Source organism: Poeciliopsis prolifica, unplaced genomic scaffold (assembly GCF_027474105.1).
Source record: "Poeciliopsis prolifica strain line A6 unplaced genomic scaffold, Auburn_PproV2 SCAFFOLD011, whole genome shotgun sequence".
Classification (NCBI taxonomy): Eukaryota; Metazoa; Chordata; class Actinopteri; order Cyprinodontiformes; family Poeciliidae; genus Poeciliopsis; species Poeciliopsis prolifica.
In genome coordinates this window covers 6,365,455-6,380,610 of record NW_026562386.1, presented here as the reverse complement: position 1 = coordinate 6,380,610, position 15,156 = coordinate 6,365,455, and the positions used below count along the sequence as shown (strand labels likewise).

Here is a 15,156-nt window from a genome sequence, read left to right as displayed (position 1 = left end):
GTCCTCTCTTCCCTCCCTCGGCTCCTCCAGATGTTCCTCTGTGGCCCTTGGGATCACTGGTGGAAGGAGACCGTTGGCATACGTGTGTGTCTAAATGTGTGTTTGTTACATTGTCTGCATGCATATGTCTCAATATTGTGGCCTGTGCTCGTGTGCATGCAAAGCATCATTGTTTGCGCGTGTATGTGCAACAGTGTGTGTTTGCGTGCTGTATTAATACATCCCATTGATCAGAGCAGGACCCCTGACAGTCATCATCCCTGAGAACCATCTGGCCGACGCCTGACGCTCCCTCACCCAAACAGAAGCTGACACCCTATTAATCTGCGGCTGCCATGCATACATGCGTGCACGTTTCTATGTGTTAGTGACTGAATCATTGCAAATACATGGAAAGCGCAATGTAAAGGATTTTGTGTTGCATGCAGATTTTAAGCCATATCTGTGTTTCTGCGAAGCTGTTTCTGTGTTTATTAGTGCGCGTAAGTGCTTCAGATCCAAACCGCACGCACGCACGCACGCCCCTCTCTGCCATCCGCCAACAACAGCCGGCGCTGAAGGGAGCTGAAGGGTGCTTGGAAATTAAGGTTATTACACAAATTGAGCCATATGGTCTAAATATTTCAGAGCTGAAATTTACTAGGCAATAAAAATGGCCCCTACCTCGGTAATGGTGTAAATTACAGCTTAACCACCAGCGCTAATGATGTCCTTCTGTACGCCCCGTAACCAACCGTACATGAAGGACACATTGTTTAAAAAATACACCAGGAAAAGCTAAAGAGAGAGAGGGAGAAAGCGAGAGGGGAGACTGGAAGAAGGGATTGGGATGGAGACAAAATGTTGAAGTGAGTGGAGATAAAGAAGAAGAGAAAGAAGCAAAGGAAGAGAAAAGTTGTGAATATTGAAAAAGAAAGAGGGGACTGATTGATAAAGGCACGGAAGACACGGAGAGAGAAAGAGCTGGCAGCATGTTTACAATCTGTTAGTTTACCATTAAGAAATCGTCAGAGAGTGTGAAACAGCATGAAACAGCCGGCGAACTGAGCCTCAAAACCAATATGAGGTTTTAGAGCAGTTGTGTGTCACTTAAACAGTCAGAATGTGTGTTTTTAAGCATGAACAGTTTTATACGGATGATATGTCATTAAGAAAAAAGTCACTAACACATGGTGGTGGGAAACCATAAAACAGTGGTTTGCATATGTATTCATCCCCCTCAGTAAATAACGTGTAGAACCATATTTCGCTCCAATTACAGCTGCGACGGTTTCCAGGTTTGTCTGCCGGAGTGGAACATCTAGCGAATGAACATTTTCTCATAAATCTTTGCAAAGTAGCTAGAGAGTCAACAGTCTTGCCCCAGATTTCCAATTAGATCAAGGCAGAGTTTTATTGGCCCGTTCAAACACCTGAATATGTTTTGATCTGAAACATCCAGGGTTGCTGTCCTGCTGGAAGGTGAACCAGTCTAGTCTCAAGTTTTTCTTCCAGGTTTGTGCTGTACTTGGCTATAACCAGCTTTTGCTGTCCCCTCTAAAGAAAAGCATCTCCACAGCATTATGCTGTCACCACCGTGTTTCACTTTGGGGTACTTTATGGCTTTGTTTTCATATTTACTTTTTCCTTGTCACTTTTTCATAAAGACCAAATTTCTAGAATGCACAAGTAATCTTTTTCTCAATAGATTCAGCTACCTGAGCTGTAGGTTCAAGTGGAGATGTGGTTTTTCTTTCTTTCCTTTTCCTGTTCTTTTCTTTCTTCCTTTCCTCCATTATGTATTTACTCCTTCTTTCCATCCTTGCAGCTTCTTTTTGTTTGTCTTTCCAACATTTCTTCCCTCCTTTGTACCATTGTTTACTTCTGACATTCACTCCTTACTTTCTTCATTGTTTTCCTTCATCTTTTTTTAACTCATTTTATTTGTACTTTCTTCATTTCTTTATAGTTTACCCCTTTCTTTGATCCTAGCTTCTTTTCTGTCTTCTGTCCTTCATTTCTTTCATCCTTTGTTTCATCTTTTTTGTATGAATTATATAAAAAATATTTTTGTTCCAAACTCGAAGGTCATTCTCTTAAGAAGGTAAACTCAAAATAATCCTGAGTGCTTAAATAAAACATCCTTCAATAAAATACAGCAGGATTTTTCATATTGGATTTTTTTTTTTTTACTTAAAGCATTAAATCAAACTCTTAACTTCAACTCAGACTGTCCAAAAAGTTAAATATCTGTTGAAGTTATGTTTTCAAAAACTGTTCCTATGATGCAGATTTTATGAAAAGCTGTTGTGCTTTTAGATTTTTCTTGTAGCCTTTCTCTTAAAAACACCTTCTAACAAGTAAAGACGATAAAAGATTGGACAGGATGGCAAAATTGACCTCTGAGTTCACAAAGGTTGGAAAAAAGAAGAAAGGCCTGGTTGACAAAATAATCAGACTTGTGTAGAATCGGTTGGGCCCTCGGTCGAGAAGGCCCCTTATTTAGAGGTCTCCAGCTCTGATTGGAGAGCTCTTACTGCTCTGCATAAACAGCCAAATAATCAGGATGAAACTCTTCTCCTTACTGCAAATCTTCTCTCTGCCTCCTTGTCTTTTTCAGCACTCCTTCCAGTATCTCTTCCCCTTGAATCCAACACATTTCTGTCTGAGGCGTCTCTGCCTCTGTATCAAATTACAGTTTTTATGTTGCACTCATCCACAGTGTTTACCCCTTCCCTTCCCTCTTCTTTTTCCCTCTGTCAAGTAACTTCCTATTTTCTTGCCACTACCTTACTCTCTCTCTCGCTCTCCCTCCTCTTGTTCGCTGCCTCTCACACACAGTTTTCTTGCAGTAATAACAGGCTGTGTGTTATTGTGTCTCTGTCTGTGAAGAGGCCACACCATCCGCTGTAGTGCTCTCCACTTGTTTAAATGGCTGTTTAATGCTGCTGCTGTGATAAAATGGGCATCACTTGAGATGAAGGCTCAAAGTGATTAAAAAAAGTGTTATTGTGTTTCTGATCACTGGGCCCATTCAACTCTAGAGGAGAAGCTGTTGGTGTGCTTGTGCATAAGTGACTTCTGTTTGTTTTGATTGATAGTAGGCATTACTTAGTTTTGAAGAGGCCCCCTGCCTCTGTAATCTGACTCACAGCATGCATGTGAATGTATTGGTTTGTGTTTGTAATGGACAGTCAATATGATGTCCAGTATCTGGTGGTGAAGAGAGAGTAATGCCAGGTAAAGACATTACTAGTATAGTCATAACGACTGTTTCTGTAATGAACCGTACACGTGTCACTTAAAAAAGTTTGGGTTGTTAATCATTACTTTTGTTTACACTGTGTGTTGTACAAGTGATCACACCACTGAACTACTTTGTTGATCAAGTTTTGTCATGTTCTACCATCAAACATTGACGCTTTAGATAAACCGACTCAAAGTGCTGTACAATTGTGAAATGGTAGCAAAATGATGCTAAAATGCTTAAAAGTGCGGCATGTTTTCATGTTCATCCCTCTAAGTTACCACTTTGATGCAGCTGCAAGTCTCTCCCATAAATAAAGTAGTGTAAGCTGGGATCGACATCCCTCTGACTTGCATTTTAATGATGTACAGTGATTGGGATGCTACAAGTTGCCTTTTGGGCATCAGCTGAATTCTCTCCACCATCTATAATATGTTTACGTTCAGCTTGAAGTTGTTTCAGATGCATAATTCAGTGAGCACTGTTGAAAAGCATTGTTGTAGTTGAACCTTCCCAAGATGTGAAAATTTTGAAGCGGTATGAATACTTTGCTAGCCTCTACAAATTATTCATTGGTTCCCAGTTTCAATGTGGCTGTATTTGTAGTTTTGTCTTTTCTTTTTAGACTGTATTTATGTAAAGTCTTTGTGCAGACAATCAAATGCGCGTTAGGTTTAATCAACCAGTTGGTCACTCTGCTAAGTAAGGATTATTCATTATGTACAAATTATAAAATTAGTGCATAGATGGAGACCAAACTCTCAGATATTTTAATTTCAGAGGATGACTTCTAAGTGTATGTCCACTAGTTTTTGTCTAAATCACACACAGAAATACGCATACATAAGGCATGATATATGCACAGCAAATTCGCTGCTCCTGGGGTCTTGAGCCGCCAAAGCCAATCATAGATGTCGGTGTGAAGCGGATAAGCCTGCTCCAAGCCCCTACAGTCCCTCTCTACATCGGTGCTGGCCACAGACAAAACGCATGCCTAATGGCACTCTGTGTGTCAGTGGGTGTGTCGTCGTGTGCCTGTGTGTGTGTATCGCACGGATAGCTGTATGTGTCAGGGTTTGTCTAACGCACCCTGACTAGCAGGGACACCCATGCAGGGCATTTGTAAGCAGACACAGGGCAATCGTTCCAGCAGCATTGAATTAGGTATGCACATATAAATATGCAGACACACACACATTTGGCTTTAGTGCTTGGCATGGGGTGCGATGGATCAGTATGTGGCGCACTGGCTCACCTCAGAAACCTCTGAAAACAATTACTGCTCTCACAGGGCTGTTCAGGGCACAGCTTGGACTAATAGACTGGACTATTAAGACAGAGAACTGGACTGAGCAAATTTTTTAAAATCTAAAGTAACTGGTGAAAACATATTTATTACAAAAACATAAGGAAATAAAGACTAAGCTGCATTTTCTGTCCAAAAAAACAATTGGGTCTCATTCACATGTGCACAAGTCTTTTTTTTTCCTTTCGTTTTTGTTGGTTCTCATGTCAAATATGTACCTAAATGAGAGACAAAGAGTGCTTCTGTTTCCGTTCTCATGGACACAGGGCAATATGTGCGTAGCCATATGCTAATGCTGGTCTGGCTCTGTGTCTCTATCTCTCTGCGGGGCCCAGTGCCGGGGCCTTTGTGAGATAATCAGCATAATTCTTTTGACAAATACACATGGTTATTCTTAATTAGTATCACACACTGTCCCCCTGGCTTTACTATGCCTCTCTACCTGAACATCAGAACACACGCAAACGGTCAGCCGCACACACACATGCCGTTTTAGGGATCCAAGAGTCGGATGGTTGGGAAACAAAACGCATTTGGATACACACCTGTTAGTATACATGCAAATGCATTCACAAAAACTAGATGACACATCATGGAGGTAGCAGCTCCTTCTGCAAAGGCTTTTTGTGCAGAAGTGCAAACTGTCTAATGGACTCAGAATGAGAAGAAAAATTAAATAGATTGCTTTCTTGGACTCTGAGCTCAAAGTTGTGTTGAACTATGTTGGATTGATGAGGGCTTTAATGTCTAAATTACTACGACCTCTTCCTGTCTTCTCTGTCCATATCATTGTCTTCTTTTTTTCTCCCTCTTTCTTATTTACACTATAAATCATTTCCCCTGTTTCTTTTCATTTCTTGCTCCTCTCTGTTGCATTTTGTATGATTAACTGGTGACTTTGATCATCGGCGCACATATGCATACGGTAGAGTTCACTGAATTTGATTTGACAAGAACCCTTTCCTTTCATATCTTACTGCGACTTCTAATGTGATCTTCATAATCTGCCCATTTATTTTTCCTTCAGAAAAACGCATAATAGACTTTTTTTTATAAACTTTTGGGGTTTTTACAGCTACAGCAGGTAGAGGTTAAGGGTTATTTTTGTCCTGATTATTAGCTTGGTAAACCATAGATTGGTACAAACAGAATTGACTTGAGGCACAAATCAGCTGAGAAAGTTTACATATGTGTCTCATTAGCATCACTCAAACACATGGATCTCTGTTTGATAACAATCATCCTCCAATAAGTCAGTATTAGTGTTTGAGCTCTAAAATTCCTCTGTCATCGTTTTTTTTTTAACATGGTAAATACCCCTGTACATGTAGGTGCATCTCTGTAAGTAAAAAATTTAAAACTTTTCCTATATTTGTTATTTAAAGTGAATTTTCAATAGTTTGGATGACTGGGTTACAGACAATGCAAATCCAAACTGTGTTTTTTCAGAATAATATTTTATCACATATTTTTCTTACAAAAGTGTCATGTTATGGTCATTTTATGGCCAGAAATTAATTAATCTTTGACACATTTCGTAAGGAGAATAGAGAAAAAAAGTTTATTGTAAAAGAAGCTGGTTGTTCAGAGTAAATGAAAAGTTGAGTGGAAGGAAAAATGTGAAAGAAAGCAATACAGAAACATCAAGAATAACTGCAACCGTCTGAAGATTTTGCATTAAATGGACATACTTTTCAGCCACCTAAAATTTCTAATTTGGAAATCCTCTTTATTGATTATACATTATATCCTCCCCCTTCTTTTTTGAGAAAGTTACAATTTGATTTTAGTTATTAAACAAAAGAAACTAAATGGATGAAACACCAGTGTCTTATGCATTCAACTCCTTGGTTTTGCTACATATGTTGTCAGTATGAATGCAAGCGTGTGCATGCATCACAGTGAAGTGGTTATTGTGGGAGCTGTTAGTGGAATAGTTATGTATTTCAGCAACATTTAATAACAGTCTGTCCACCTGCTTGTGGGTGTGGTGTGTGTGTGTGTGTGTGTGTGTGTGTGTGGTGTGTGTGTGTGTTGTGTGTGTGTGTGTGTGTGTGTGTGTGTGTGTGTGTGTGTGTGTGTGTGTGGGGGTGTGTGTGTGCGTGTGTGTGTGTGTGTGTGTGTGTTGCAGTGAGCAGCCTGTTAATGCGGTGTGTTTCAGTGATAAAGTGTTTGAATGTATTGCCATCTAGAGGCATGTAGCAGAGTCTCCACGCTCCTATAAAATCTGCCAGCGCCAGATGCTGCTATTGACAATGTGCATATGTTAACCGCTTTATAGGCCACATGCCTCACATATTTCACTGGCTTTTAAGGTAGAGAGATCTCTCATTCTGGCTCACTTAATCTGTCTCTCCCTTTTGCCACATCTATCTTTTTTTTCTCTGCAGCTTTAGCCTCCTCCACTCTTTCTTTACTTAACTCAGTTTCTCTTTTCCCCTCCTTCTCTCCCTTTTTTATTTACTTCATTGGTTATTAGCTAACCCACATCTTACAGTTTCTTATCAATCTTTGCTAATTGCCTTCCATGTGTTGCCTTACAAAAACATAATTTTTTTGTACCTTTTTTCCCACTACATCCTCCTTGTTCTCTCTTTTCCTGCTCTCTCACCCCTCCCTGTCTCACAGTGGCTCTCCCTCCCTCTTTTAGTCAGAAGTGCTGTGATTTGCAAAAGGATTTAGCTTGTGCCTAGGTGTCTAGGGGCTTATTAATCCCTTTTTACTGTGAATGAAAAATATGTTGGCTTCCAGACATGAATATTGTGAGTACACGCGTTCTGGTTGTTGTTCAGACAGTTCAGCCTTGGTGCCACGCCACGGTGATTTGTCGGGGATTTCATTTGATTCAGTGAAAATTTGAGCCTTTTTGATCCTGCTACAGCTGCATTGAAGTGGGTTAACAGTTAATCTCTTTACATATGCTCTGTTATGTGCAAGCAAAATTTGATCTGCACACTCAACACTTGAAAGAAGCATACCCTCCTGTGTTATGCATTCACACAAACGCAGAGATATCACTCTCATAGCTGCTTCAGAGCTCTCAGTTAAAAGCAAACACAAAGACCGAGTATAAACGCTACATCCTGGAGCCGACTGCTCCCAGACTTCCATGTCATCACACGCCAGGGCCTTTTGAAACAACAGTGTGTCTTTTATCAATTAGTAAATGGTGTTTTCACTGTATCACACACACATACACACTTTTCCTGCATGTGCCAGGGTGTTGGGCTGGGTCCCACTGCCTAAAGCTACTGGCACACACCCTGGTTTTGTGTGTGTTTGTGTATATGATATGAAATGGTGCATGTGTGACATAAATACTTAATCTGGAAGCTTTGAGTTCTCCCACCAGGGACAACCGATTGCCTGCTACGTTTCTCTCTGCCACTAAGGCATGTGTTTCTTACTTGACCATGGCAGTCTGGATGTTGAAACATTGATATCACAAATCCCATGTTATGTCATCTTAGTTTCCATTCTTCCTTTTCATTCCTCTTTTAATGGTTGATGCTCTGGTTTCATTCACACAGGATTTGTGTGAACAGTAACTAATTTCCTCTGGCTGGCTGTCAGGTTGGCATTTGTCCCACTTGATCAGTTTTCCTCTGTTGTCTTTTCACTCTGTAACATTTATTCTTGTCTTAAAGCCATCTTTCCATAAACATGAAAATTCTTCATATAGTGACTTTTCTGAACACGATCATAATGATGGACATGTCAAAAATAAGACTTGAATTTTGTTTTTGTTTTATTATTTCATAAATACTCACAAAAATCAGTTGGCACTGCATGATTGGTTACATTTTTTATTTTAATTATGCCTTCTATTTTGACTCTAAATTAAAAATGTCCAAGTTTCAAGTTTGAATTTCAAGTGACATAATGCAGCCTTTCTATGTTCTCCAACCTCTGGATCCGAAATGGTCCATTTGTGTGTAAACATACTGCAATAAGATCAAATGAAATAAAGTTTTAGGTTTAAGCACAGCAAAAATCACTGATCAATGTGATTTCACCACTAATCTTTTTTAAATGTTGGTGCTTAATAACTCAACATTCTAGTTAATTTTACTGTCAAAAACATTGGACCAAAAATTGTTCCGAGTGCCACCAACATCAGCGGTTTCTTGTACCAGAGTTTGAGAATAATGGTTCTATAACTTGTTTTCTGTCTGTCAGGGTTCAGTGTTGGAGGCAGCAGTCTTTGGTCTTGACCCATTCAGTCAGTACGGTCTTCGTGTGGAAGCTGTGAATGGGGCAGGTAGTTTGGAAGCTGAAAAGAACATTTGAAATATTCGGAGTGAATAGTGAGATAACCCTGAGGGAGTCTGATTGTTTTGTACCACTTCAGGCAGCGTTACCAGTCCGTGGGTGGAGGTCAAGACCCTGGAGGCTTCTCCGACTGGCCTGGGGAACTTCACAGTGGAGCAGAGAGAGGAGGGCAGAGCGTTGCTGCTCAGCTGGGATGAGCCACAGGCTCCAAATGGAGTCATCACGGTACGGAAACAAGGCCAGAGTTGTCATGACACTCAAATTTGCAAGTCGGGGGCAGCAGGATTTGGTGCCTGTGATTGGGCCAGGGGCGGGGTACTCCTTGGACGGGTCACCAGTCAATTGTAGAGCAACACAGGAGACATAACGTGCATGCACACACTTCACTACAAATTAGAGAAAACAATTAGTCTGTTTCTGGACTGTGAGAGGATCTGTAGCTAAATTGAGCCACAAAAGGATCAATTTAGAAAAAAAAAAAAACTGCATAGTTGACAAGATATGGAAGTCTGTACCTTGGATTTCGTTGCGCATTTAGTTTGACCACTGATTTTTTTTACTGCGTACGCCTGAATCTGGGCTACACAAAGTTTCTTTCAGGATCTGGTCCATAACGTGTCTGTCTTTAAGATGGTTTGCCAGGGTTGTAGAGTTTTTTCTAGTCACGACTCTGTAGCATAATACCAGGACTTATTGGTGTCCTGGGGCTTTACCTGTTTGTCTGCTCTTTTACATTTAAATTTTTGTCAGAAGGAGACTCTCTTACTGGACATGCTTCCCAAAGTAGTGGAGTTTTAAATTTTCATCAGCAGCTGTGAGGATCTGTTGAACTTCAGGGGGATGGAAACAATATGGATTATTTTAACTATCCTATGTGAAACAAAATCACAGACTAAGAGAAGGGTTGAGGTCATCATAGCAGTAATATTTAGAAGCTGTATTGGTTCTCCTTTGTCTTTTATTATAGCTGTTATTTCTGACATGTTTTTATTAAATCTGCAAGTACTTTAGCAATACTACAAACACACATAGCGAATGGTAGAAAAAACCTTGTCTGCACAGTGTCCCATCTGCAAAGTTTCTGACTGTTTTCTTTGCCATATCCATCCATCCAGATGTATAATCTGTACAGTGAAGAGAACCTGGAGTTCAGCGGGCTTTCAAGGAGTTTTCTGTTTCGTCGTTTGGAGCCGTGGACTGTTTACTCTCTGACTCTTGAAGCCTGTACTGCGGCAGGCTGTACGCTCAGACCTCCTCAGCACATCACCACTGCAGCTGCCCCACCAGCTTCCCAGCTGCCCCCTCGGCCCCTTTCTGTAGGCGCTGATCAGGTGTCACTTACCTGGGATCCTCCATCACAACCCAATGGGCCAATTGGAGAATATTCTCTGCTTGGAAGGAGTTTGGAGGAGAGGGGAAAGCTACGAAATAATGAAGAAGATACTGATGGAGGAAAGGTAGAAGAAATACTGGTTATAGATAAGTATACTGCAATTAATCAATTAATCGCATGATGAATTTAAATCATATTTTCATTCTGATGAATGACAATATGTTTTGAAGGGCAACGTTGTTCATGGAATTATCTGACTTATTTTATTGATGGTTTAACAACAATGCAGTTTCATCCAGAAGAACATGCTTTTGCAAAGTTTATTTTTGTTTCAAATAGAATTTAATTCTTAACTTAAACTCCTAACTTCATCATCAGTCGTGTCTCCTACAGGTGCTCTTTGCAGGACTATCCCCACAGGAAGCCGAGGGTTTCTCCTACACAGTAACTGGTTTACGTCCCTGGACCCAGTACGAGTTCAGTGTCTGTACTCACAACCCAGCGGGACACACCTGCAGCCCCTGGGTCACTGTAACAACCAGACAAGCCCCTCCTCGTGGACTCGCCTCTCCGACAGTGAGACATGTCCATGGTCGGCCCAGTGAGATGGTGGTGTCCTGGACTCCTCCATTGGAGCTAAATGGGGTTCTGCAATCCTACAGGCTACAGAGAAATAATGTCAACTTCACGTTCAGTTTTGATCCAACTGTTCTGACCTACACAGACGAAGACCTGCACCCATTTTCAACATATAGGTATTAAGTGTTTTTTGTTTCTCTTAATTTATCTCTCATCATATGTGCAGATTTAGTATAAAATAAGCCAAGAAAAATAAAGAAAAAAGCCTTAATTTATTCTCTCACAGCTATTCAGTGATAGCCTGCACCTCGGAGGGATGTACAATCAGCCCCCAGACCAAAATCACAACACTAGAGGCGCCACCCGAGATGGTGGAACCCCCCACTGTGGACGCCATAACTTCTCATCATATAAACGTTTCATGGAGTAAACCTCTGATGCAGAACGGACAGGTGACAGAATATGTGCTGAAACTGAACAACAAAGAGGCGTATCATGGAAGGGACCTCAATGCAGCACTGTCATATCTGCAGCCACATACGTCCTATCAACTGGTTCTCTTGGCATGTACCAGAGGCGGCTGCACTGCAAGCAGCACGAAAACCGTAGTTACTGAGGAAGCTCCTCCAACTCACCTGGCTGCCCCAACTCTTAAGGTGCTTCTTAAAATCTCTCACTTGAAGTTGAAACCATGTTTTTAGTCAGTGAATTATTGAAAAATCATTGAAAAATCTGTACGAAACAAAGAATAAACATAGTGTTCAGTTGTGAATTAGTTTTTTAGTGCATTGTAAAGAACTTTTTATTGATTTCTTGTTATTTAATTATTACCTTTCGACCCTGTTTAATGTACTTTTCTTCAACTACATATCAGGTTACTGGCCCAGAGTCAGTTGAGATTACATGGAGACCCCCCGATCGTCCTAATGGGATCATCACCGGTTATGAGCTGCGCAGAGATGGTGAAGTTATCTACATCGGCAGAGACACCCATTATCATGACTTCACTCTCATACCAAGTATGGAGTACAACTACGTTGTCAGAGCCAACAATAGCAAAGGAGCTGTCAGCAGCGAAGTAGCCACAGCAAAGACTCATCAATCAGCCCCGTCTGGTGTGGGTTTCCCAACACTGACATCACTACAGGCAACCCAGGTGGGTCAATCTTTTTTAAATGGCTCCAAATCAAGAGCTCTAGAAGTTGTGGTTGAACATTTTTGACGCTGTTTTGTTGTTTTTCTTACCAGGTCGGAGTAGAGTGGCAGACGCCAGCTCGTCCTAATGGAGACATTGTGAGATACGCCGTGTATCTGAGAGATCCAGTCCATCTTAACATCACCAGTTTTGTCTTCAGTCCAGAGGACAGCGCCTTTTCTGACAAACGAATCATTCTGAATGGGTTGGCTCCCTTCCATAGGTCAGTCTGAGTGGATTTTAGTCAGTGATTCCACTTTTTCTTCCTGTCTCCAACAGATGAGGGCTTTAATTTCGGTCAAGGACCTTTGTTCAACAAAACCTTTCCTACACAGGTTTTGTGCGGGTGAACATTTTTTTGGGCCTACCCCTTGAATTTTTTTTTTGTCCCATAAATAGCAAGATCTTGGGCCTGGGCAATGATGGTTAATTGCAAGAGGCCTGGTATGTTCAGCTTGACGATTTAATAATTTTCACAGGCAGAAAGACTTTTTTACCTTTGCTATCAGGAGTGAAGAGGAAATCACATAAAAGCCATATTTACGCACTTATTCTGGTGTTTCATTTTCAAACCGCTTCACATTTATGCACTATTTTTGTGCTGGTCATATAGCATCCCCCATTTGTGGGTATAATGCTACAAATGGGAAAAACTTTGCAAGATGGGTTTCACATATCAAAGAGACAAGTTAAGAAAAAGCATTTTTCTTTAAATCTGTTTGCTGTACTCTATTATTGGACATATTTTTTTAAAGAAATTTTTGATGTACATTTCTTCTCAAAAACATATATTTTAATCTTTAGGTATGAAGTGAGGGTAGAGGCTTGCACAGAACTGGGCTGTTCCTCTAGTGACTGGTCCTCCATACTCACTCTGGAGGCTCCCCCTGCTGGTCAACCACCGCCACTCTTAGATCTCACCTCTGACCCCCATACCGGCCTGCAGACAAGCTTTCTTCTCACCTGGTCTCCCCCGGGTCAGTCGAATGGTAGGATCCTACATTACGAGGTGCACCGCAGGCAGGATTCCTCGGAAACAGACAAGACGAGTCCAGCAACAGTTGTTTACAGGAATGTCTCTGCATCATTCAAAGATGGCGGACTCCAGCCTTACACAGCATACCAGTACCAGGTAAGATGAAAGGTGTATTTTGAAAAGCTTTATCTGTAAAAGAGAAGTAATCTAGATGATTAACCTAGGCTAGTACTGAAAGACTAATTTATGTGGATAGTTGAGTTCAGGTTAGGCACTTCCAAAAATACAGACTGCAACAGAAATGTAAACACTATTTGACACAAAACAGTGTAAATTCAATGTGAGCCTCATTATAGACAGGACTATTGAGGTTTTGCAGTAAAATTTATTTTAAACACCTCGTCCTAAAGACAATAACATCATGTTACGGCACCATGTTATCCAGCACCTATCACCCCCAACAATCACAAACACAGTAACACACATTCACATAACTAATCAGACAGGTGTTAAATGGAGCAGTCCATAATCATGCTGTTGTGCTTGTGCATTGGCACACTAATTGACAGGTTAGCCCTTTGGAAGCAACAATAACATTAGCATTCCTGCCTGTCAGACGTATGCGAGGCCAGAGAACGGATGTAATTGATTGAGTTTGCCTGATTGTGGTGCCGTCTTTATTTACGAGACTTCTAATTTATGACATGAGGAGGGAGTGAAGGAGGAGCTTTGGGAGATGACGAGCGGGCAACGGAGCCATTAATCACCAGGCCCTCTGAGCACCCCACTTCCTGATTACCAGCCAGCCAATCGAATTAACTGTTAGCCTGCTTGGTAACAGAGCTCGTATTGGAAAGACCTTTTAATGGTGACCGCTACATGTCCCTGGAGAATTTGATAGTGGAGGGGCTATTGAAGTGGGTGAACAACATGCTATGTATAAGTTGGTGATGATCATACAGCTGTGCTCCGTCATAATGAGCATCAGGAAACTAATTTTCTACCAAAAAGTTTTCCTCCAACTACTTTATCTCGCCTCTGTTTTCTGTCCCTTTATCCGTTTTATTTCCATTAGCGTATCTGGATGTTCACTCACTCATCCACCTGTTTTTAATTCTGTGTTGATATCAGGCCTCTGCACTTTCTCTGCATGTGCTTCGAGCGTACACAAGGACGAGTCAGTTCAGTGTAGCACACCACAGCTCGTAGAGAGAAATCATATTAGGCTAATTACACTGGGTCATAAGCTCCTATTGACAGCTTTATGCGTGCTTTTAATTACTGCCCACTTTCACACAACTTAGCCCCTTCACCCCAAGTAGATGCACCCGCCAAGTTATTGTGTCGGCCTATCAGAGCACTAAAACCGAGCCCGCTGTCCCGCCATCCAATAAAAATGCTTAAATCCTGCCTGGAAGTGTACTGAAGTCGTTTGTTGCCATGGCGGCTCTTTTGCTGCCGTGGCAGCTTGCAGGATATATTTTTATTTTGTGTCTAACAAGCCAAATCATGGCCCAATAGGAGGCAAGAAGACAAGAGTGGAGAAAAGGCAGTAAAAAGTTTGTAGATGATATAAGAACGAAGGCATGAGCTGTACCTTTTTAACACTGGATCAAGGGCGAGGTGATGTGGGCTGACTTTAAATTTGAACATTTATTCCCTGTTCTGACTATGTGGCACAAACTCTTTATTATCACTCAAAGTCGTAAGTGGTCTTAACTTTGTTGCTATGGAGAAGAACATGGATGTTGCTGGGTAAAAGTGTGTCATTCTTTACCAGTTTGGTTTCTTTCTGAATTTACACTGATGAGTTAATTCAAGTAAAGTGGAAAAAAGACGCGACTTGGGAATTACATTGTATGTGCAGTGAGATCTGTTGTTTCTCTAAATGAGCAATTAATTACAATAACGGTTATGGTGGTGGATGAGTTTAACATTGAACTTCACAAACAAGAACTAACTGCTCACACAGAGAAAAAAATATGTATGAATTCATTCTCTCATTTAATTGTGAAAATATAACTTTTTGTCCGATGAGACCATTATGAAACACGGTAGTGGCAACGTTAGGCTCAGGGATGCGTACAGCAGGAAAACAAGACTTCTGACTCGGTGGACATTCACTGGTAGAGACATTTCCTGATAGGCTTACAGCTGGAATTCATCTGATATTGTGCTGTGGCTCCGTGGGCAAAGCAGCTGTCTTTAAATTGTAAGGTTGTTGGTTCAATTCCAGCTCCCTATTGCCACATGCAATTGGTACTTAACC

The 15,156-nt window shown here is 41.1% G+C and overlaps 1 protein-coding gene across 1 annotated transcript in view; it reads left to right on the top strand.

Moving 5' to 3' along the window:
• The window catches only part of ush2a (Usher syndrome 2A (autosomal recessive, mild)), a 182,954-nt gene that overhangs the window by 156,357 nt on the left and 11,441 nt on the right, over positions 1-15,156 (top strand). Inside the window, 8 exon segments of the mRNA XM_055036528.1 lie at positions 8,712-8,793; positions 8,884-9,029; positions 9,920-10,261; positions 10,531-10,892; positions 11,003-11,372; positions 11,591-11,872; positions 11,965-12,134; positions 12,716-13,043. Coding sequence (XP_054892503.1) covers positions 8,712-8,793; positions 8,884-9,029; positions 9,920-10,261; positions 10,531-10,892; positions 11,003-11,372; positions 11,591-11,872; positions 11,965-12,134; positions 12,716-13,043 — 2,082 coding nt within the window.